The sequence below is a fragment of the Syngnathus acus genome, chromosome 6, assembly GCF_901709675.1.
Source record: "Syngnathus acus chromosome 6, fSynAcu1.2, whole genome shotgun sequence".
In the NCBI taxonomy this organism is placed as follows: Eukaryota; Metazoa; Chordata; class Actinopteri; order Syngnathiformes; family Syngnathidae; genus Syngnathus; species Syngnathus acus.
Genome location: NC_051092.1, coordinates 9896210 through 9919811, shown reverse-complemented (window position 1 = coordinate 9919811; position 23602 = coordinate 9896210). Strand labels below are relative to the sequence as shown.

General features: G+C 41.3%; 1 protein-coding gene across 5 annotated transcripts in view; it reads right to left on the bottom strand.

The window, feature by feature from the left end:
• Positions 1-23602, bottom strand: part of hipk2 (homeodomain interacting protein kinase 2) — a 61446-nt gene that overhangs the window by 8520 nt on the left and 29324 nt on the right. For 2 of the 5 annotated variants that reach the window (XM_037253243.1, XM_037253239.1), the window contains exons 3-10: positions 13085-13208; positions 11476-11595; positions 10396-10482; positions 6290-6474; positions 6017-6179; positions 3708-3933; positions 3103-3224; positions 188-318 (exon numbers count right to left, since the gene is read on the bottom strand). In XM_037253243.1, the coding sequence (XP_037109138.1) occupies positions 188-318; positions 3103-3224; positions 3708-3933; positions 6017-6179; positions 6290-6474; positions 10396-10482; positions 11476-11595; positions 13085-13208 (1158 nt within the window). The remainder of the gene's footprint in view (positions 1-187; positions 319-3102; positions 3225-3707; positions 3934-6016; positions 6180-6289; positions 6475-10395; positions 10483-11475; positions 11596-13084; positions 13209-23602) is intronic. The other 3 variants (XM_037253240.1, XM_037253241.1, XM_037253242.1) reach the window with 3 other exon arrangements.

The following is a 23602-nucleotide window of genomic DNA, read 5'->3' as shown; positions in this document are numbered from 1 at the left end:
ACAACAGGAAACGTGAACGAACAATTGTTTTGTAATGTGATGGAAAATTCATAGCATAATGAGCCCTGTGTAAGTAACATGCTGGTTTAATGGAACTGAGGGATGTTTTAAAGTAACCAGAACATTTGCACATTTTTAGTGTATTTATGAAAAATTCAAAATTTAGTGAGGCATTGATATTGTTTACCTCCAGTTGGTGAGAGGCTGTGTGCTGCTCATTGAGTCGGGAATGACGGCGGCGTGCTGAACTGAGGTGTGAGTGAGCTGCTGCCAGGCTGGAGGCAGCAGGATCTGCTGGGTGCCGCTGGGCCAAGCCTGCTGAGGTAGGAAGAGACACAATAGGGAGTGAAAACAAAAGGGGGGTCAAATGGAAAGAGGAGATTAAAAAGACAATAAAGGAAGACACGTGCATCGATTGAGAAAAGCTGATAAAGAAACATGAATACATGATATATTTGGATGATTAGTTTTAAGGGTGTGATAAATCAAAGAATCCCAGTGATGGTAAAGCAACAAAATTGGCCTCAAGAGGTAAGACCAGGACTTTATAAAGAACGTTTGCTTGTGGTCTTGGTGTGTGTATGTGCATCCACCTGGGATAGAAGATACTTTAGTTGAGAGTTTAGTTTTTAGATGGTGAAAGCATCTACAAACACAGTGTGTAAAATGTGAATAACACAATGACTTGCAAAACCTTAGTCGACGTGAATTTAATTGAACACACAACAAATATAAAACATTTAACGTTCTCATGTCTCCAATTGAAAATGTGTGCATCAATGTTTGGGGGGAAAATATTATGAGTTTCAACATTAAATATCTTGTCTTTGCAGTGTATTTGATTCAATTTATATCAAAAAGGATTTCTTAATTAGATAACTCTGTTTCTTTACATTTTACACAACACTGTCCCAACTGGAATTGAGATTTGTATTTTGCATCCATAAAGGAAAAGAGAAACAGCTGTTGTGTGTGGATGTGTGTATGCGTGCCTGCGTGTCTGCCTACGTGAGCGTGATACTCCGTACTACATACTAATAGTTTAATGCAGTTCTATTGATTAGTACTTGGATGTCGGGGTAGATGAATTGTTCATTTAATACCACTTGCACATCTATTTACAAGTGCAGGCACATTTAAACAACGTGAAAGGAAGACTCAGAAAAGAGAAAGTAGGAGAGCAGCTAATTTACACACATGACACAATATATAGTGTTTTTTAAATGATAACCCTTAACCTCATCTATTTATTTTGGATTCATTTGGCTGAGGATGTTTCCTACATATGTCAAAGTCTGAGGATGCAGAGGGCTTATTCCTCCTCAGTCATTTCTGATGGAACATTCCGGCGTTTTTATGTCTTAGACCATTTACCAACATGCCATTATGACAAGCTAATAGATCCATCCATCTGCTACTCCTCCTCCTCTTACTCTCCTCCCACTCCTGGCTCTCTACATGCCTTTCTCACCAGGCGTCTATGTTGTGTAACCAGTCTGTCTGCCCTGAAACGGTAACCCAGTTAAGAAAACTTTTTTTTCTTTTTTTTTTTGCTCACACAGCCCACCGGCACTATCAGCAGCCCGCTGCCTCCCACCTCAGACAAACACTCCCCGGGTAAAAACCCTTTTGTCACCTCGGGGCTCTGTAAGCCACAGCTCTCACTCCCTGATTGTTTCCACATTTTCTGCATTCCTACACTAGATAAAGGTTTTGTTAGTCTTCCTGCTTCACTGCTTTGGGGCCATCTCGGTGCACACCCTTGAATGTTGGGGCATAAACTCTAAGAGATGAGCACAGTGGGCAAGGGGGTGGTCACATTGAGGTGTGGGCTGAGGCACGGGTGGGGAGAAAGCAAGCCAGCACCAATCAAACCAAGCCAGCAAGACCTCCCACAGTAAAGCAATAAACGCAGGAATACACACATACCGGCAGTTATTAAGTGTACTGCATGTGAGCCCATATAAACCATCTGCTTATGCTAACGACTACCTTGTGCCTTTATTTATATAGACAGAGTATGAAGTAGGTGCAAACAAGCAGCGCGAGAATCAACAGTTGAAGGACCAATAAATGTAATTTAAATTAAGTGCCTTTTTAGTTTCCCCATAGAAAATTCATTATGTATTCAAGAATTTGGTGAATCTATAAATTTTCTGGTCTTTTGATTCAAGCTTCCCCTGACCTCTTAAGGTCCTCTGAGGCCTCTAATTCAGAGCGGCTCATTCGAAAGCAACCCTGGAGCTAATCACCATTTGGTATCTGACAGATTAAGGCACCATAGAAACACAGGCATGCTCACACACACACATATTCACATACGCACGCACGCACGCACGCACACACACACACACTCAAGGGCATTGCCGCCTGTATGCCTGTCTATTGCATGATTAACTGGAGATAAGGGAGTGCTTCAAACTCCCAAGATTCTCAGAGATATTTAAAGCCCTACCGGAAGTTTCCGTAGGGAAAAAGTTGCAGTGGTGATGAAAGTGAGTGAACATTTCAAATTCATTCTTAGCAGTACTTCCTATGACAGGTAAAAGTAATCAGCTCCAGCAAGTGAGGGAAATCAAGAGCGAGGGAGAAACTGATGCACAAAAATGCTTTAAGCTAAATACCAGGCCATCAACATTTCTAGCCTCTATCCATAGTATTTTTATTTTAGTGACAGCTTCCAAAACTGTATGCTGGTATTCTTTTCTTTGAAAATATCAGCAACTGTCAAGCAGTTCAATTATTAAATTTACACTGTAAGGACAAACAATATTAAGATATTATGGCATGAAAAAGGTCCACGGACGCACCGTTGAAGAAGTTTGGTGTCAATGATTTCTTGTTCAGCCTTTTCAATCACCCTACGGGATGAACTAAAACAAGATCTGACCGCCGTGAGGCCCAAAATCACTGACTTCTAATTTCATGTTTTTCAGAATAATTGGAAAAAAGAAAAAAACTTGCAAAAGTCTTCCCAGAAGTGCAGGAATAATGTAACAGTAACTTTTTATTATCGTCTATTTTAGCCTTCTGGAGGTGGAATGGCCCACTTCTGCCCACATAGTGTATATTAGTATAATTTAAAATTGAATGCCTTTGTACCTGAGTAAGGAGGCCTGGTTGGATCTGCAGAGGCTGGGGGGCAGGGGCCTGCGTCACTATGGGAACAGCATTCTCCATCCGCATGGAGTAACTGTTGTGCTTGGAAGGCGATGCCTGCAGTCCTGTGAAGGAGCAGAAAACAAACAGGATGTCAACAAATTGTAATATAAATGTGTACATTTAGCAACTCATGTCATAAGGCAAAAATTGTGTTTTTAATTACGGACAAATATTTTACAGAACGTAAATCAAATGATAAATAAAAGTCCTTTAAAGCAAAATTGTTTGTGGGAGCAACTTTGAGGGTGCAAATGAATTTCTTGCCTTAGCTTTCAACTTATCATGGGGTAGTTGTTGATAGGAGCAAACTAAGCAAACATGCCAAAAAGGGCCCATCTTCACACATGGGAGAACACAAAAGCTGATCAAAACGGCACAAATTTTACTAGTTAAAAAAAAAATAGGAGGAGTCCAAAATTAATTGCTACTTTTAAGTGGCCGCTTTAACTTTCCAGATTTCACATAACAACCACATTGCAAAAGTGTGGTGTTTTGTCTTAGGATCTCCAAATGCCTCGCATTCTGATGGCTACAGCCTCTTTTACCTTGGAAGCCAGGAGGACAGACGATGAGCGCCTGCTGGAAGGGATCAGGCCGGGCAGCGCAGAGCTGAGGAGCCCCCGTCTGGAGGGGCATGCTCCTTTGGGCCACGGCTGCCAAAGAGGCAGCGGAGGGCTGATAGAGTGCAGATTGGTAATTTAGTATGGAGACATCAGGACTCGCAAAGGAAAGGGTGGAATTGTTGGTGGAGGAGGGAACCAGGTTGGTGGCCTAAAGGAATGATGGGATCAAAATGAAAAAAAAAAAAATGAGAGGGTGACATTCATGGGAATAGCAAGTGGAATTGCTTAAAGGTGGGAAAAACAATAAAGAAATGGAGGCACAATCACACCTTCAGTAGAAGTTGAATTGCTAGGCATTGATGGAAACCAACAGAAACAATTCAGACTGGGACTTTAAATGTATTTTGATGGAATAATGACAGGCAATTAATGCACAAAATAGGAAACTCATTCGGCATAATTGGAGCACCACGTAGTGTTTAAACTCAATCAATATAGTGATGAATAAACGTTTTCATTTTTTTTCTCAGACCAGAATAGTGTGATGCGCAACAGTAGTTCAGCTATAAGTAAACTACACAATCAAATAAGTAGACCGCCCCTTTACATGCTGCATGTTTCTTTTAAACAATGCAACATTATGCATGACAAATGTTGAATTCCATTGATTCGAATGTCTGTTTAAAAAAGATCCCAAATGACAATGAGTATCTAGAATGAGCTGCTAGGAAATTTGTCGCGGGCTACAAATCAATATGGCTGACAAGAGTCATGTTTCCACCTCCAACAGCCATTCATCAGTTATGTAATCTTCTTCCTCTTATCCAGCCAATCTTGACCATAAATAAGACATGTGGAATTCTATACATCCCTGGACACATCCCAGAATCAAACAAATAATCGGGGCAATTTTTGCTCAGTTTGTGTACAATATTTGAGTTCCATCCATCAAGTGTTCGCCTTTCCATTATCCATGCATTCTATGGGTGAAGAGAAATACATAGCCAGCATTTTCATGTTTCATTTGGTCTCTTGAGTGTGCTTGATGAATACAAGGGGAAGGAGCAAAATCAATATGGCACTGTGACATTCATCATAAACCTGTGAAAGAAGCGACTAAATGCAAGGCAAAGATGTTCTGCTTTGCAAATTAATCATCCCTTTGTAAGATCAAGACAATTAAAGACCGGTTAATCTGTGTAAATTAAATCAAAAACAGGGTCGGCGTTGCGTCCTACGCAGTGTGAGCAAGATCCTTGGATCTAATTGAAAATAAAAATATCATCAAAATCATTGGCTAAAGAGATTTCGGATTTAGAATTTAAAGCCTGATGAAGTCAAAAGTCAGCAGCTGTGATTCCAGGCCCAAACGGAAGCCGCAAGATCAATCCAGGGAAATGGAGGGAAGTAAAGAAGATCGAGGAGGACAGGAACGAGAGAGGAGGAAAGGAGACGAAGCCCGGGGTAAAGGGATTCTTTAGGCCTTAAAGCTTCAGAATGCAAGATAAGCAGGAAGCAGGCCTTGTCATGTGTGCAATCAGCACTTTGTGACAATCCCGTAGGACCTGGCGGCAGACAGAAATGCAGCTAGACAGATATACAAGCAGAAAGGCAGGATCGTAGGCCAGAAAATGTGCACACACACGGGAAATAAGAGGCAAACAGCTGGTCTTGAGCACCATCACCATGTTTGGCTTTAAATGACAGCTTCAAAACCATTTGCATATGTAACTTGGAATACTAATAACAGCATCTCAGTCAATACTATTGAACATGGCGAATAAAAAAAAAAATCTTGAATCTATTGCAACTCCAGATCACTGGATAGGTAATCAAGAATTTTTGTCGTGTTTGTGTAGACACGAATGCTACTTAGATGTTGTATGCATTGCATCTACACATGCAAAAATGATAAAGTAATACATGGACTGGTGGTTTTGGTAGTGTTTACATTCCCATGCCCTATTTAGCTTCTAATTAAGTAACCGTGAGGTAAAAATACAAAACAAGTTAATGGCCCTCAATCCGTAATCATCCTAAATAGTGGTCCAAAAGAATGTTCTATTTGAAAACAGTAGGGGGAGCCCTGGGGCTAAAACATGGACTTCACTGGCCAACTGAGGAAACCAATTGCTATGTGACAGCATGCACATGAGTGCCGGTGGATTTTCACCACTGTATTTACAATATGCTTATTTACAATAGAGTATTCCTCAAACACATTGCCGCGACATAAAGTACTTGTCGTTGTCGTGTGACAGACAAAGGACAAATAAGGCGTTGAGTATCACCTGGCTGTGCACAGTGTTGAGCTGGTTGTTGAAGGTCATGGTGAGGTTGGTGGAGGTGCTGGGTGCCACATGGGCGATGAAGGGCGTCTTGCTCTGATTGACCGTGTCGTACATGTTGACACGCCGCTTACAGATCTCCATATTCTGGAAGCATGATTTCACACTACAAAGTGACAGAGACACGGAGGGAATGAGCATCGTTTTGTGATTGGCAGCTGCCATTACGCCATTCAAGAATGTGATTAGGTAAATAGAAACAAGAAGAGCTCGTACTGAGTGCTGTGCGGGAAATCGAGAAGATGCGACATTGTAACAAAAGGGTGGTTGAGTGTTTCAATAGCTGTGATTCTTTTGTCTGCGTCGATGGTGAGCATCTTGGTTAACAAATCGATGAATTCCCTCCTGTCGGCTTTCTCTGCCAGCAAGTCGCTCCCTTCCAGATCTGACGTCATGTTCACCTGCAGGCAGCAAATAATGGCACAGTCAAGCATGCATGATTGATTATATGTGGGAGGTTTCTGTCATGTTTCTTTGCAAACAGAAGATAACCCCCCCTTATATTTTTCCCATAGTGGAAAAATACTTGCAAAAATCTGCACCCTCATCAGTTCAGGTGTCATCAGGCGTTGTGACATTATAAATAGTTGCGCTGCAATTTGTAGTGCCACAGTATATTCATTCTCGAGTTGTGATAAAATTAATGCGGAAGAAAAAAGAAAATGAAAATGTAAAGTTTGATTAGTGTGTGTGTGTGTGGGGTGTCCTCTACAAAGGAGACCATTCTGTGAAAAAAAGCTGACGCAACAAAGTAAAACTAAAAGTGTTGAAAAGCATCACACTCAATCTGCATTTAAACCTTGCAGCTAAAGTTGGGTCTGAATGCTATAGCAGCCAAGCAGCTTGTTCCTGCTCACATGCAAAGCAACATGGAAAACATGCATTGATTTAACAAGCGGGGAACTGGTGGGTCTTGTGTCTTGCACCTGGAGCCACAAATCAGCCAGAACAAGTTGTTTTCACTGAGCGGAAAACTGATCATTTTGTCCAACTAATTAGATCTGCTAGTTCCATGACGAGACGCAAGCTCACCTGGAATTTCAAGTCAATGGACATTTTACTCTGATCTTCAAACACATGAATGTTTGTCCTCGGCAAAATCTTCTTCTTGTCCCTTGGATCAGAATGTGTGTAGCTAGATAAACCCAGACCTTTTTTTTTTTAGTTGATAGGAGCCACCATAAGCACAGCAAGATGAAGAACTGATCTGATGAGGTGTCACAGAAGCATCCAAACATGTTTTTTTCCCTTTTGTGTTGACGTTTAATTAACATACTGCTGAACGCGCCATCCATTCTCTGCCACTTATCTTGTTCAGAAACACAGGTAGGTCTATTGCGGTCTCACTTAGAGGGTGAGAGCCGGTAAAGGAATGACACATTTTATGATTATTTCTCACTCCACTTTGATGGAACCGTTCCCATTACATATAAAAACAAACAAATAGATGAAGTCATGTCAATGAAAACATAACCTCATTAGCGAGGTAATTATTTTATTCCAAATCTTTTGCACCCTGCCAACAAGCACACTAAACAACACGGAAAAGATTGGACTTGCCGTGCCTCATTCCCTGTGTTTAAACAAGTGCCAAGGTCATGATATAGCTGCTCTTTGTTAAAGCCAACGAGATTGTCAGGCAGTGTGAGGACACTGGGAGCAGACAGGCAGTCTTGTTTACTGTGACATGCAGAGGAACAGGTCTGATTTCATAACACAACAAGCGCTTATCTGCAGGCCTGCTTCAGGGGCTATCAGATGTGCTGCCAGTCACCACCGCAAATCTGATGCAATTTTTTCCCCCATACATGTTATTCAGCATATGAGACCACACCTCTCTGTAGTGATAAAGGAGTAATCTGCGGAATGAGGTGAGGGATGATTGTGTTGTCTGTAACTTTGGGAAAGGTCCACATGCAGAGCTGATTAATAATATTAAACTGAGCATTGACCATGTGAAATTTCATTTTAAAACCCATCTATTTAACCACAATATATATTATTCAATAAGATAATCATTTAATTAGCTCACAAAACAATACTGTTTTAGTGCCTCATAATGAGATGTGCAGAGTCTATTTTGAATCAAGTTACAAATATGGCCAAGATGGCCACAAGGAGGAGAAATGTTGGCCTTGCGTGTGAACATCTGTTGAACGGAGGCACATCTGTGTCTCATGGAGCACTGACATGCCACTCAGGAGTGAAGACAGGGCTGGCAGATGGGCTGCACAACACCCAAGGAGATGCGCGGCGAAGCGTGCCCCCTTGTATGCTGACCTGTATGTGGCTCGCAAGCTTGACTAAATTTGTCAAAGAGTGATGACAATAACAGAAGCAACCAGAGCAAAGAGAGTGCGTATAAGAAAGGCAAAGCTTTGCCGTTTTTTTAATTTTTTTATCATATATGTGAATTAGTTGCAACTACGTATGAGAGTTATAAAAGTTGTGGCGGTTGCTACGTAGTTGCAAATGAGCAGTAATGCACATTATTGAATGTTACATTACTGAATACATGAAGAAGAGGAGTGAGTTGGGGAGCAGTAATGTGAATCGATACCACCTCAGCTGCACAGGTAAAAGGCACTTCACTGTACGTTATTTGCATTGTTGTGAAAAAGTACAAGGATCATACTTTAGGTACGGAAGAAGGAAATCGTGACAAGTTCTACACCATTGCAATAATACTTTCAAACTCAAAATCATGGTTAGAAACAACCACAAATTATAGCACCAGGCATATTTATTTAATATTATTCTAGACTTTAACCTGACTATTGAAGTGACTATTTTAGCAGCCCTTCAACCCTACACTAGTTGACAAAAACAGTCATGAAATAATTCAAGGCAGTGCTCTATTTCAGCTACACTATTTCTGTTGTAACTTGTAGAAAACAACAACTGAAGAGATTTTGAAGCATGGGCGCCCTGAGTGCGATGGGAGTTCCGCCCTATCTATATCAGTTCATTTCCTTTCGATGGTCTCAGATTGACTCAAGTTAGATACATGGGACTAATTCCTCACCACATTTCCCACAAACACATGGAGGTTCATTATCTTCCTGGCATCTGCAGCCCTCTTGTCGTTCAGGACCTTGAGCTATATCATCCATTATATACGCAGGGACAGATGTCCACAATACTGACTTGTTTATACGGGGAGGATATCGTGAGATGCTGCAAAGCAGGCAGGTTTTTCCCACATTACGCATGTTCAATTTTATCTCCTCTGTGTTTTCATAGTAAGATGAGTGGGGCTACAACAGTGAGAGGAAAACGGGTGACCGAGTTCGTAGCGTAGGACACAGAGATGAGCCGGGGGGGGGGGGGTATCAACACCCGTGCAGGTTGCCTTCATTGAGCTACGTGGTCGTGTTTGCATGGCAACTGTGAATTTAACAAACCCGGACAGTGATAAAATCTTGTACTAGAGAGCGTGTTATTCGAGACAGGACTCAGAGCCGCCATGGGCCCAACTGGACAGCCATAATTGTCCCCTTCATTTATGTACCTGCATGTACCCACATGGACAGCTTCTAGAGGCCGCAGCTGCTTGTGCATCAAGATGAGCATATTTCAAAGCAAATAGCTCACCAGCTTTGTCGTTATCAGGGGCAGAATCAAGCAGCATAGTGATCAGACAGGACTTGTGGAGAGAGAGAGAGACAGACAGACAGAGAGAGAGCGAGAGAAGAGAGAAACAGAGAGAGAGAGACAGACAGACAGAGAGACACACAGACACAAAGGGGCCTGGGAAAAATATTGTAACTTTCCATTCCCTTTGTTGTATCTGGTAGCAGAAGCAGCATTTGGCTGAGCGAGAGCAAACAAATACTATCATCTCAGTGTCAGGCATGTCCTTTCAAAATGTCATGGAGACATGTGAAGTTTCCCATCATCGTTCACTGGGATTCGTAAGGCAAAGGGACAGTATATATTAACAGGTTAAATGGCACTAATATATTGCAAGTCACTTCCTGTTCCGAAGACCTGGGGGATTTTAGTAACAGCATAAATAAAGAAGTTTCCTACATTTTTCCATTTCCCTCTTTAGCGTCGCCAATCCATTTGGATCAGGATTTCAAACACGTTACAGAAAATCCACGGGATATCACTTAGTTGTGGGGAAAATCCAAACCAGCTAAGTTTGCTTTTTTTTGTGGCAAGATGAACTGAATCAAAGTCTTAGAAATGTGACGGAAAAAAAAACATTACTCAAGTGAGGTATTTGTAAATGCACAATATATCATTATCATTATTATTATTATTTTTGGCTGTCATGTGTGTTACAAGTTGTGCTCTGTGGTATTGCAACCACATACCTGAGCCATATCATCCAAGCAGTTGAAGATGTACTTGCGCGCCTCTTTGGACTTGATCCCTGTTTCTCCCTCGTGGTCCTCAGGAGTCTGTGGGAGACATAAAGCAGATGTTCCTCTCAAACCCTCAACATGCTTCCCCTTTAGACCTGCACTATTTATATGTGACTCATTATAGCCTCTCGTTGCTGATGTACAGCAGGACACAGCTTGCCCACTGAGCAACCCTGGGGTCACATACAAACTTATCTAACAGTCCTACGATTGGTGGGGAAACAAATGCAAATCTAGGAGCCAATATACAGAATTAGTCATATATGTACATACAGAAGGCCATAGGGATGACTCAACAACTCATGCAGGTTGCTTGCATTCAAGTTTGCGCTGAATGTTTATAAGTGCATGTGTTGCATCTGGTAATACAGTAAAAACATTCTTGAAATATCGAGTTGAACAATTATAATCTCTTTTGTAAATCATGCCATTCAAAATAAAGATAAAGAAAAACATATTTATTTCCTTTTGAGGAAATGTCAAATGGATATATCCACAAAACTGGTACATAGGTAGATGAAGTAATTACTGTATCTGTAACATACAAGCAAAAGACTGTTCAGATTGAATACATACAAATACATCAACACGCCTGTTCTTGGGAAAGACACGTGAGTTCACATTAAAGCTAATCAGTTACTTTTTCCACATGATGATCGACAGGCTAAAGTTCAGGCAGTCGTTATGTTTCTTTTAACCACAACCGTAACATGCTGTTTATATTATCAGACACATTAAATAATAAATCTCTGGTAGATAAAACAGATAATAATAATTGGGTTAAGAATTGAATAGTTCAATCTGGAGGGGGGAGTGTGAAAAAAAACTTTCATGTACCAGAATGAAATTTAAACACCTCTGTTTAACCTCATGGCTAGTTAGTTCTACATAACTTATTTTCCCAGAACTTGGTCTGAAAAACAAAATGAATGAACACATTGTGAAGTATTACTTCAGTGAGAAAGAGACATCCTTGAGACCGGTCTGTGAAAGGACTTTGTTCATGATTTCAGGTGAATTTGGGTTTACCTTAAGTCTCCACAGAGGATAGGTGGAGTCGGGGTCTCTGTTGAAGAACCTGGTGGTCTTTGTCCCTGCGCTCAACAGATACTCTGCAGGCAGACCCTGAGTCTGTGAGATGTACCGGATCTTCAAGATAGAAGAAAAAAGAAAAGATTTCAAGGGGGATGTTTTTTCTGTTGTTTGAGGACAAATACGGAGCAGTTGAGGAAATATTCAAAGGATCCGATGAACAATTCCAAAGTAGAAATGATTTACCAATGAGACATTCTGCCTAGCTCGCGTTAAATCTGGCAAGTTTGGCATTGAAGCAAAACTCTGTCACGGTCTTGCCGTTAATTCTGATTGAGGGAATTCAGCAATGTCTCGCTCTGGAGCACAGAGGCCCACTAATTGGACAAGTGGCACTGTGGCATATGTTCCTATAAACAGGGGGGCGTGCAAGAATCATAAGGGGCTGTTGTGCGGATTGAGGAAAGCCACAAAAAAAAAAAAAAAAAAACCATTGACAAGCATGAATGTATGAATGCTTCTGAAGTGTGTGCAACATCCAAGCATGTAAAGCCAACTGAGGCCCCAATACCTGGTCGTGGTGATGGTCCAATTATTAGCCGGGTGGATTATCAGCACCTTGTTAAGAAAATCTGATAACCCATACGAGATTAATTTAAAATGTGTTAACGTTTCAATTTTTTTGTGTTAACTTCCTGTGTTTTTAAATACTCAGTTAATTTTATAAGATGCTGCTGACCTTGGAAACCTTTTTTGAACAAAGTGTAAGTTTACCATTTCAGTTATTTTGAATTAGGAAAAATCTCATTTATTGTAGAAAATTATAGGAAGCTATTGTTTAAACTTTTATTTAACTTTTTGAGATATGCTGATGAGCTTCCGTCATTTTTTATTTATTTATATTTTTTGTTAGAATTATAAAACAACAATATTAAGAAATGTTTTAAGAAGATTAAAAAAAACAGAAAATTTCTAAAAAAGTGTTCAATAAATATATGCTTAAAGACAAAGTTCAAGTGGAAGTCATTATTAAAAAAAAAAAAAAACAGCAACAACATTATTTGACTTGTTCTTGTTATTTGCAGCTTCACAAGTCTAAATTTGGTACCGGTGTTCTGCTGTATTTGTTGAATAGGAATTAAGCATCAAAATACATTTTTATTCATCTCATGAGTGTGGCCATTTTGCCACTTGCTGTTGACTCAAAATGACATCACGTCATAGTTGCTCAGGCAACAACCAATCACGGCTTAGCTTGCCCACTTCGCATAACCAAATTCGTAAAACCTGTCATTTTTAGTATGCAGCAGGGAGCAGAATGCCCACCCCCCCCCGTGATGGATACAAACAGATGTACAAACAGCTGCATTCTGCTGCTTAATTCGTATACCAGAAAGAAAATATGAATCAGAATACTGTGTTTAGTGGGACCGCATAGAACTCTTTACTCTATTTTGAATTGACTCCACCTTCAAGAGTTAGAGTTGGTATTTTTGAAAATTATAACAGCAATACTTTCTGCTCCAAATATCAATCATCGCCCTCTTTGATAACTAATAATTGGTATCATCCCTAAAAAAAAAATCTCTCATCGGTCTATCTGTACCTGATCGTACTCTGAGGCGCCGGGATACAGCGGCCATCCCAAGAAGAGCTCAGCAATCACACAGCCCAGGGACCACATGTCTATCGCCTCACAGAACGGCAGGCCCAGGATGATTTCTGGCGCTCTGTGTGAAGAAGAGTAAACATTCATTTAGACAGACATCAAAATAACAGTTTCCTCTTCACCTTTTTCTCATTATATTACGTGTGATCACATTAGATAGAATTGGTGCTCCCATAATAGAACTCGTGTTATTGACAAAAATATGAGCTGTGTCTCAGAGACACACGTGTGACAGGAGCGCCAGCCATGCAAAGAGCTTATTTTCACACTTAATGCGAGCTTGTCAAGAGACGCCAAGTACACATCGTAAAAATTGAGACCAAGAAAAGGGAGCTGTCCAGTACAGTATTTCCCAAAATACAAATTAAGAGCCTCATCTTTAGACAAAACTACACGTTATAATCAGGAAAAAAGGGTATCTTTTAAATTATAAGTATGTATTGTTTAGTCTTTTGTAGAAACAATCGTCTAAATACTGGCCAGGCAATAGGAAGAGAAACAAGACAATTATCCACAATTAATCGACAACCCGGAATAAATGCAAATTCTCAACAAAGATGTTCCAAAAGAGAATCAAACCAAGACCTTCTGAGTGTCAGGCTTAAATTCTAACCACTTTTCCAGTGTGCACCCAACTTTAATATTCTCTCGTGCATTCACTGACATTATCTCCATCTTTTAGTTGGCTCCATTAGTGTTTGAATATGTTTGTGTCAATGTCTCAAATGCATGGGCTTTTCCCAATACAGACATAAAGTGGTGCACAAAGATCAGTAGAAGAGATAAATAGACCAAAGTGGAGTCATAATGCACAGTAGTCCTGAACTGTTTCAAAACTCCAGTTGTGTGTGTGTTTGTGTTACATTTCTTGTCCCATTTATCAGTTTTGACAGTTTAAATATTCTTGATATTCGTTACTTTTGATAACCATGGAAACAAAGACCATTAAAACAATTGGAGGGAATGTTACTAGACTTCAGAGGCATGCATGGGAATGTGATCCAAAGTCAATCTAGATTTCCAATGATAGCTGCCCTTGCTAAATGACATTGGTTTAAGGTAGTGTACATCTACACCAACATAATAAATAAATCGACAACATAAGCAAATTCAATTAAAAACTACACATTTAAAGCACCATTATTCAAATTTGCTGCAAAATTACTTAACCCCAAATATTTTCAATTCGTACATTTGTCATTTTATTAGGTATATAAACCAGACAACAGGAAAAACAAAAACAGGCAATACTGGCAAAAGGGGAATTAAAAGAGCCTCGTTACCAGGGCAGCAGTAAAGCAGGTACTCGAGCAAAAAAGGTCCAGCGAGCAAGTGTAACACCATTTCACAAAGCTACAGACACCTGAACACACAAAAGGCCCAGAGACATCAATGAGAGCATCCGCAGAGGCATAAAAGGGGCTACAAGCAGGTGAGACCAGCAGTAAGGCTTGTTCAAACTGAGATAGACAGAAGCATGATTAATCCATAATGTCACATTAGAGTGGAAAGCCAGCCATTGTGTGACTGACTGTGCTGGATGGCAGTGCACATATAACTTTATGGATCTGTAGTTGTTTCATGGCATCATGTCTTTCACTCACAACCCCATTTTGGACAAAGACTGCTGTAGGTAACTGAATTTAGGGGGATGCATGCAAACTCTCAGTAGCAATTGAGCTGCTGTGTGACATATGTGGTATTATGTTTGACGTCAAAGCCACTGAAGCTAGCTCCCATAAATAAATGGAACATTAGGAAGTGATTAGAGTTTAAGCTTCAGTGAAATGCTTCCATGCACGTACTGTGTGTGTGGTAGAGCTTCAAGGCTACAAAAACTCTGCACTTGTGTGCGCTGGCAAAATGTGCAAGGTTGACGTTATGCTTGGGCCCATTTTAGCCAGAACCTTCCTAGGTTATGCTCTAATGCATTGCTTAGACCGTTCGAATGGCTACACTGCATGAGCCCGGAATCTCCTCTAGTTCAGCAAACCACAGAGATTGAGGGAATGAGCAGGGGGAAAAAAAGAGTGACATTGTTGCTCGTAAAATCAAACTACATCGACATCTGCCCATGCAATGTTGCCATCACACCTACTGATGGAGAGCTTGCACTAGAAACAACAGACATCATTGTTCCTCGTTTTAATAGCACCACTAGTAGTTAATAATTCATGGGGCGTCTGTGTGATATAGTTGGGACTGCTAGTACTTGGTGCCAAACAACAAATTGAACCCGACTTCTGGTACTTCATGAGTTTTAAAGTAACAAATAATGAAGCATTGGTGAATGTGAAGCCTTGTCTAAGCCAACACTATATTGTCTGGCAGTTCTCTTTTCACCTGGCAAGTCCAATACTGAAGTGCTTGGATAAAATAGCTGACAAAAAAAAAAAAAAAATCGACATTTAGCTGACATTGATGACCCGTTAAATTCATATCCCGATTGCATCACAATGTACCTTTCATTGGGATGGCTCTTGGTGGTGCAGAAATATAAGACATAAAGAACAGACCTTGTGCAGACCTTTGGTCTGTCTGGATCTTTCTTTGGATTACAATGTGCCTTGACAAATCCTTAGAGTTTGGAGTTCAAGGCATGGGACTAAAAAAACATAGAGTGCATGAAAAAAACAGAGCGAGAGACTGCATGCTTACATCCTCCCAGCTGGCTTGGTCATTGATAAGACCAAGTCCCTTGGGGAGTCAGAGATGGCACCAGTCATGAATGGAACCTTTCTTAGCCCCCTCACCCATCCCCACAGTCAGTCCAGCAAAGCCCTCCACGCCCCTGTTTGTACCTTACCCCCTCCCTCCACAGAAACTCCCTGCCAGATCAACTCCCTTTCAAACCCCTTCGAACTAGGGCATAGAGGGCCAGACTATCGCTTCAAACCCGCCACTCCGCCCTCTGCTCTGCTGAACCGTGCCTGCGCTTGGCTGGCCTGCCAGCCCACGCACACAAACTCACACACAGGCGGACACACAGCTGACTTCACAGGCTGTGTGCATGTCAGGATGTATCCATCAGGCTGACCTTCCCTTAGCTTAGGTCCAGACGGGAGACTAATGGATCCCTGGAAGCCTAAAGCATTAACACACCTACACTATAAACTCACAATCATAAGCACACACACACACACACACACACACACACACACACACACACGCACACACACAAGGCATACAATCTATGGTAATGGATTAGATCTCTTTCATTTCAGCTTCAAAGACTTCATCATTGGCCCTAATGTAACTATGTTTTATTCAAATAGCCAGTCAGGCAGTCATAAGTGAGTAGCGTGTATACTGGATGTAAATAACATCAACAAAGCGAGAGACAGCTAGCCACCAGTAACAAGAAAAAGCACTTCATGGGAAAAGAGGCCATCATTCCTTTGCAGGTCCTCTCGAGTATTGGCTTTCTTCTTTCCCTTTCCTCCCCTCGCTTTGACTCTTAGCCTCGCTCCATCCAGCGCTTTCCCCTGCCTAATGGAACAAGCTTGGGTCTGTGCTATGAATGGCTTCCTGGCTCTCCCAGGGTATTCATCTCCATATCCATGGCTCCAAAGGTTCCTTCCCAGTCTTACTGAATGCACACCATGGAGAAACACTTTTACTAGCTATACTAGATGGTGGCGGCGGACTGTGAAATCAATGTTTGGCCATCCATCCCCTGCTGCGCACCTGTGGCTTCCAGAAACCAACTCCATTCCCAAACAGACTTATGCTTCCGCTCATTCCAACTGCTCCACCTGCTCTTCAGCAATTGCTGTAGGAACTGTGTACGTGCCAAACATTAGATGCAGAGTTCATGTAAATACACATTTATGCGCGCAATTTCCATTCTGAGAGCATCTGCTCCAGGTGGCTGGAATGGGTAATGGGGGAGGACTTAGTCTGGGCAAGGCAAACTTTTTCACAGAGACCTTGAGAAATGTTGCCTCACTCTCTTAGCAGGAGCGACATTCCCGATCGTCAAGGTCCTGAAAACAAGTCCTCTCTTTCCTTTACCCTTCCCGCACTTTGAGAAATACACAAACGCCAAAGTGCTGACAAGGCAGCTGCTGCTTTACCTGTAAAAGAACAAGCAGTCTCAGTGGAGTATGCAATGCATTACAACAAGACAAGTTAAAGCATGGGAAAGAAAGGGGAGCAGGGTAACAGATTGGCACATCACATTAACTGTGCAGCTGTCATGACATAGCACGCTAATTGCAAGAAGGCATGCAAATATATCATTGCAGTTGTGTCAAGTGTTGAAAAGAAACTCTTAATACATCTAATACATCATTATAGGCAGGTGTAAACTATGAATTATTGAGCTCACGTACTTTCATTGGTTGTGCCAACACAGCCTGACATACAGTCCGAGTGTTATGGAGAACACTCAAGTACTGAATGCTCTTTCCTTGATTCTCTTTCATGTAGTTAAAACAATGAGGTATTCAATCACGCAGAGAGCCAGCAACTGTAGAACAACCTGAAGCGCTATTGTCAGCGTTTTACACCAGTAGGAACTGATGATGGTTTACACCTGGTGGGCTTTCTGAAGGCCCCTACTGGGAAAAGTAAACATCACAGCCACTTGAAAATCTACTGTAGGGACTCATGCACTTACTTCTAAAAGGATTTTTGATTTGTTAATGATGGGACTGTGTCATAGAGCGATGCTTGAAGATAGACGTAGGGGACACAGAAACAACGCCTCCAGCCTTTTGCAACATTATGATTTTTGTGGACTGACTGTCAGACAGGATTAGCCCAGTCTGTACTGGCCAGACATTGACCAAACCCTGAGGCAAGTGTCCAGCTTTGTTACACTTTTGTCTGCATAGACAGTCGGGTTTCTGAGGAATCAAGAGCTGAGATTTAAAAGTGCAGTACAGGAATACATTTTTAGGGTTTGGACTCAAGGCTTTTGATTTGGTGCTTCAAAATGATGGCCATACCCCTTTCACACAGTCACGATTCACTGTCAGTAAGTCTTGAGGAAATGCAGAACCAAACAATTACTGAGCTATTGCGGACTAAAGCCCAACTCAAAAGCAGGAATGCAAACAGATGATAATGCATCCCCACAAACAGTCCGTCAACCAGCCTAACCAGCTGGTGTGCCTGTCAGGAAGGCTGAGATGCATCACCAAAGCAGGCGGTGGGAGGAGGGGGCATCTTGGGCAGCGAGACAGCAGGATGCACTGTGGAGATGGCACAAGCGGTCAAGTGAGGCAGATGGAATTTGTCTGTTTGCGAAGGGAAGATGTGAAACTGAGGCCTTGATCACTTCGGAAAATTCAAGTGTGTGACACATTTAGACACATTTGGCTCCGCCTCCAACAAATCATCAGAAGCCAAACGAAAAAAAAACAGCCTAAGATAAAGAAAATTTTAAAAAACATACTGGGAGGGGCAAGACAGTACAAACCCTTTTACAAATCTGAAAAATAAACTTTCAGGACTACAATATTGGGAAAGGGAGCTATTATTACTATAGGGCATGCAAATATGATCCAACCCTTTGCAACTTACGGCTTCCACTTTTGCCAACTAATGCCTGCTTTCATTCATCTCAATACTGTTTTATGTGGTTCAAGACAAAGCGCTCAAGTTCAACTGCGTGGAAGCACACAAAGTAAGGGGTGAATTAACTGATTAAGAAGAATGTTTTTAAACCTATAGAGTGCACCTTCAATCAAAATGCATCAAAGCATCTCAGACACAAAGCGGGGGAGGCACTTCAAATGATGGCCTAACTAAACCAAATCGAATACTACTTGCTGCTCTGTGAACCCCTTACTTTTTCACTCAGCAAGCTTAGAGGCATAAGTGAGGTCTAGTTTCTTTCAGCCAGACTGGAACAGGTAGGGAAGGAGAAAAAAAAACATGTTACTGCACCAATATATCCAATTCTATTGATTTAGACACACTAAGAAAGAGATCAAGTGATACCAGGAGAGAGTGGGGCAGTCAGGTTTGATAGTACAAAGGCACTTGGATGGTTGGTAACAGAGCCAGTGAAGATCATGAGATTCCATTTGAAATGCAGTGCCTGTGCCACACGTTACCCTCTTATTGGTGTAGTGACATAGTATGCAAGGTCAGTACACAGTATGCACGCACACGCACAAACACAATCCAATTTCATTAATTCATGTTGCTGCTGCTGGCCTGTCACAATAACCATGTTTTTTTTTGGACAATGTATTTTCCCAGAAATTGGAACGATAAATGATACGATTTTCGCTATGTTTTTCTCACACCGAGAGATTGTTTGTAATTGTTGTGTTTTGAAGTTTGTCATGTTACGACGTCATACAAATGCGACATGCCATTCTTGTACATGGCTTGAATCCAAAACGTCCTCACGCAACTGCTGTGGCTTTAAGCATGGAACAAATTCTGCTAATGCCGATCAACTTTCTGGAATCGTACAACTACAGCCATTAGAAAACGTAATTTATTTATGTTTGACAGCCATTCACATAGTGTGAGTGTGTGTGTGTGCGTGTGTGTGTGTGTGTGTGTGTGCGTGTGTGTGCGCGTGTGTGTGTCTCTGCGACACGATGCCACACGCTACGGTAAATTAAGTCACCAGAAAGTTGAAAAAAAAAAAAGAAGCTGACTCAGGGTGCTACATTTAGGCTAAGGCTTGATTATACGTATACTGACAGGCACTAACAATTATGCAAAACCCTGTTGTAGAATTTTGTGGACGTAGACTGGTTAGTTTTTTATGCTGGCAGTAAACATTTTTTATCATGTAAATAGAAAATATGCTTATATACTGGGTGTGCCCATAAATTAAACCCTAAAATGTGTGTTAAAGGAACATTTAATATTTAATTTGTAGCAGTAGCACACTGCTTTGAAACCCAACCAACAAATATACACTTTTTACTGTATTTTTTTATATGAAGTATATATGAATTCTCAGTAGCATTGTTGAAAAGTTCACCTGGCTCCCATTGTTCATTCCAATAGGTTGAATTTGACGTAAAAGATCGATTGAGCTATAGCAAGTTTTAAAGGTACATATTTGTGGGAAACTTTATACACGGTAAATATAGCAATACAGGGGAGAGAGGTGTAACGTCTGCATAATAATGTCCAGTATGTCTTGACAAAGTGTAATAAATACGATTACAATGTGCCTATTTTGTCGTTCTAGTTGTGCAGTGTCACCTCTGCTGATCATAAGGCTGCTTTTCTTTCAGACCCGTGTCCCTCTGCCTGCTGCGTCTTGAAACATACACTGCTATTCTGACAAGAATTAGAAATATTATGTCAAGAAACAACAACAGGATTATTTAGGCTTCATGACAAAATCTGGGTGCATTCTCAGAAAACATTCTGTCTGCTTGAGGCAAATACTATTGTAAAGGATGTGCTTAACAATATGAAAAAATGCCCAGTAGAATAGACTAACAAGCAGAAACATTTTCAAATTATGCAATTAAGTCTGAGACATTCTTAATAACTGTCTGCTTTTGGTTTTGTTACGTCTAGGATAATATTCAAAACTCAAAATGGATCTTATGAATGAATCATTGAAGGGAAGCTTTGAAGTGACTTCAAATCTCTTTTACGGGTGAAGAATGAATAAACTCACTTTAAATGAGAAAATTAAGATTTACAATGGATTTGGTGTTTTACCCCATTTTGGTTTGTTATGCGATTACGATTTCCAAAAATAAACCCACGCTACATCTAAATTATGATTTTATAACATGTATTAATTTGTTACTGTTAAATTCTCAACCATTTTTTTCTGGTCTTGGCTTACTTTGACAAGCGGGAACAGCTTCACAAGCTACGCACTTTCTTGTTATGGATGAGGAGCCTTGTACAGTTTAAGTTACATGCACATACTTTGGCACAAAGAGCTCTACTAGCAGCTCATGTCATGAATTATAAACTACAGTACGTAGAGCTAAACGTTCACCATTCCAAAAGGTGGGAAATCAAAACACGCTGAAGACTGATGATTTTTTTTCCCTCTTTTGTGTTTGTCTCCCTTTTCTTCCCTCCAGTGTGCACAGTGGAGGGCGCTGCTGGATGAATTCCAAAAGGGCACAGTGTGAAATGAGCACAGCTTTGACCTCACACACCCCAAGCGCAGCCACTGAGATCCCTTCTCCCAGACATGCTGGGCAGCATTGGCTGGTGGAAAAGAAATAGGACCAATGGGGATTTAAGTGGCGGGAAAAAGGAGACTGAGGAAGGGGAGGGGGGTTGAGACAGCAAACAGGGAGGGGCACAGTTGTGGTGCCTCCCATGATGCACTTGAACTGACCCTTTGCCTAAGACTGCATGGGAAATCTTGGCGACAAACATTTTCTGTCATCTCCTTCTGATAAAGCTCCTCGCAGCTGATTGCAAATGTGACCACACCTTGACAGAGGTTACCGGTACTAGTCACTTCCAATTGCATATACCAGATGCAAGAATGTGCCTTCAAACCGGAAATAAGTCACAATGTTATTACTTTCATTGAGTTGAGAGAGAGCCACAACACGCACCTAGAAGACACAAAAACTTGAGCCTTTCCACAAGTACACATGAGCACACCCACCTCAGAGACATCTCTGCTAACAGCTGCATCCCTGAGGCTTTTGCTGTCTCCAGCCCAAACACACACTCGCGTCGGCCACATTCCACAGTCCTCGCGGGCCCCGAGGGCAGCTTTGCAGCTGGGCATCCAGTGAGCTGCCGCTGCTGTTGGGGCCTGCTTCCATCCCTGTCTCCCACCCTTCTTCTCTTCCTCGTCATCATTATTGTGCACACCTCAAAGCAGGATACATCATTCTCACTGTCCGCTTCATGATTTGATGGAAATTTTCAATAAAATCTGATTAGAACAAAACCTTAACTATCTCTATGTGCATTATGCAGAGAACTGTAAATTGGCCAGATGGACAGAAAACCAGTGATACATTTCAGCATTTGAATGTCAACGTGTGTGCAGATGCCTGTGGATTAGAGTTCATTCATGCGCGTCTGTAAATAGTGATGGCAATGTTTCATCATTTCAGCAAATGCCAAGCCAGTCTAACTGCATACGCCTCGGGCCATTTCCAGATCTGCAAATAGCCTGTCTCCCATTAAAGAATATCCCCCTTTTTGTGGCTGGAGAGCCCAAGTGTGCCCACAAATGGGCACATTGCATCCTCGATAAGCTGACGAGGACAACAAAATGTATCAAGTGAAGCAGGCAATGGAAAAGATGTGTGTGCAGATGGACGCGCGTCTCGCACACAGTGTGCAGTGTACGACCATTCTGAAACAGGCCTCTGTCACAAAAACCTCATCGGCATGCAAGCTTATATCTCAGCAGATCCCCTGAAATGAAGCACAACCCCCAAAGAGCTTCCTGATGCTCAAAGTGCCACATTCAATTAGTTCCACAAAGAGAGTCTTCCTCCACCAAAAAGGAAGATGGGAACTCATTACTGAATTCCTCTCGAGTAGCTGCTTTGAAATATAGATCAGGAGGCTATGTTAGACGGTTGGGACCCTGGATGTACCGTCTCCAACCGCGCCAATCAAGATGAGCTCCGTCTGGTAGATTAGACAAATCTCAGGTTTATCAACACAAACAGCTTTACTCTATATCTCACCATTAGCGCCCCTTCCTGTTGTTTGCTTTCTTCCAGCTTTCTCCCTACTTTCCCCCTCTTGACACTAAAACCCACAAATGGAAAAATACCAACACAAACAAGCTGATGAAAACAGGGAAAATGTGAATAATGTCACTCAATGACATCTGTAAAGTGAGTCACAGAGATTAAATAATCTGATAAATAAAAGTGAAATCACTTTATATATCTGAGATAGGTTTATACTTATTTGCTTTTATGAGTGACGTGTTCCCTTCCATGCCAACATAATGATTCTATTCAAGTAGGTAATTAAGAGTAATTTTACACCATACCCACTTTGCATTATGTATTTCCTCAAATAGTGGCCAGGGGTGTTAATTTACTTTATATTTACAAACGGCTATCTAAGGGGAGAGTGAGAGAAGTGTGTCCATCGATTGGCAGACAGAGAAGAGTTACTTTTGTCTCGCAATGGAATTTCAATGTATAGCTGGCTATTCTCCATTCAAATGTTTTTTTTATTTAACATTTGTTTTATGAGCAAATAGGAAGGCGTATTTATTGAAGTAGACAACGCACCGGGTGATTTGATGCACAGCAACCATTTGACATATTTAATTGGAAATCATGCAATAGTCAGTGAGAAAATAAATTCAACTTGAAATCACAACAAAGGGATGGAGAGGTAGCGATCTTCATGTGGAACCACTGCGGTCAAGCAGTCAAGGTGAATCCATCCTCTTATCATTTGAGTGCAGTAAAAAAAAAAGAAAAAAGCTGTCACTATACAAGCTGAGCTAGTTAATGATTTCCTTTCAGAAACAAACACAACATAGCCACCATCATTAAGCTGTTT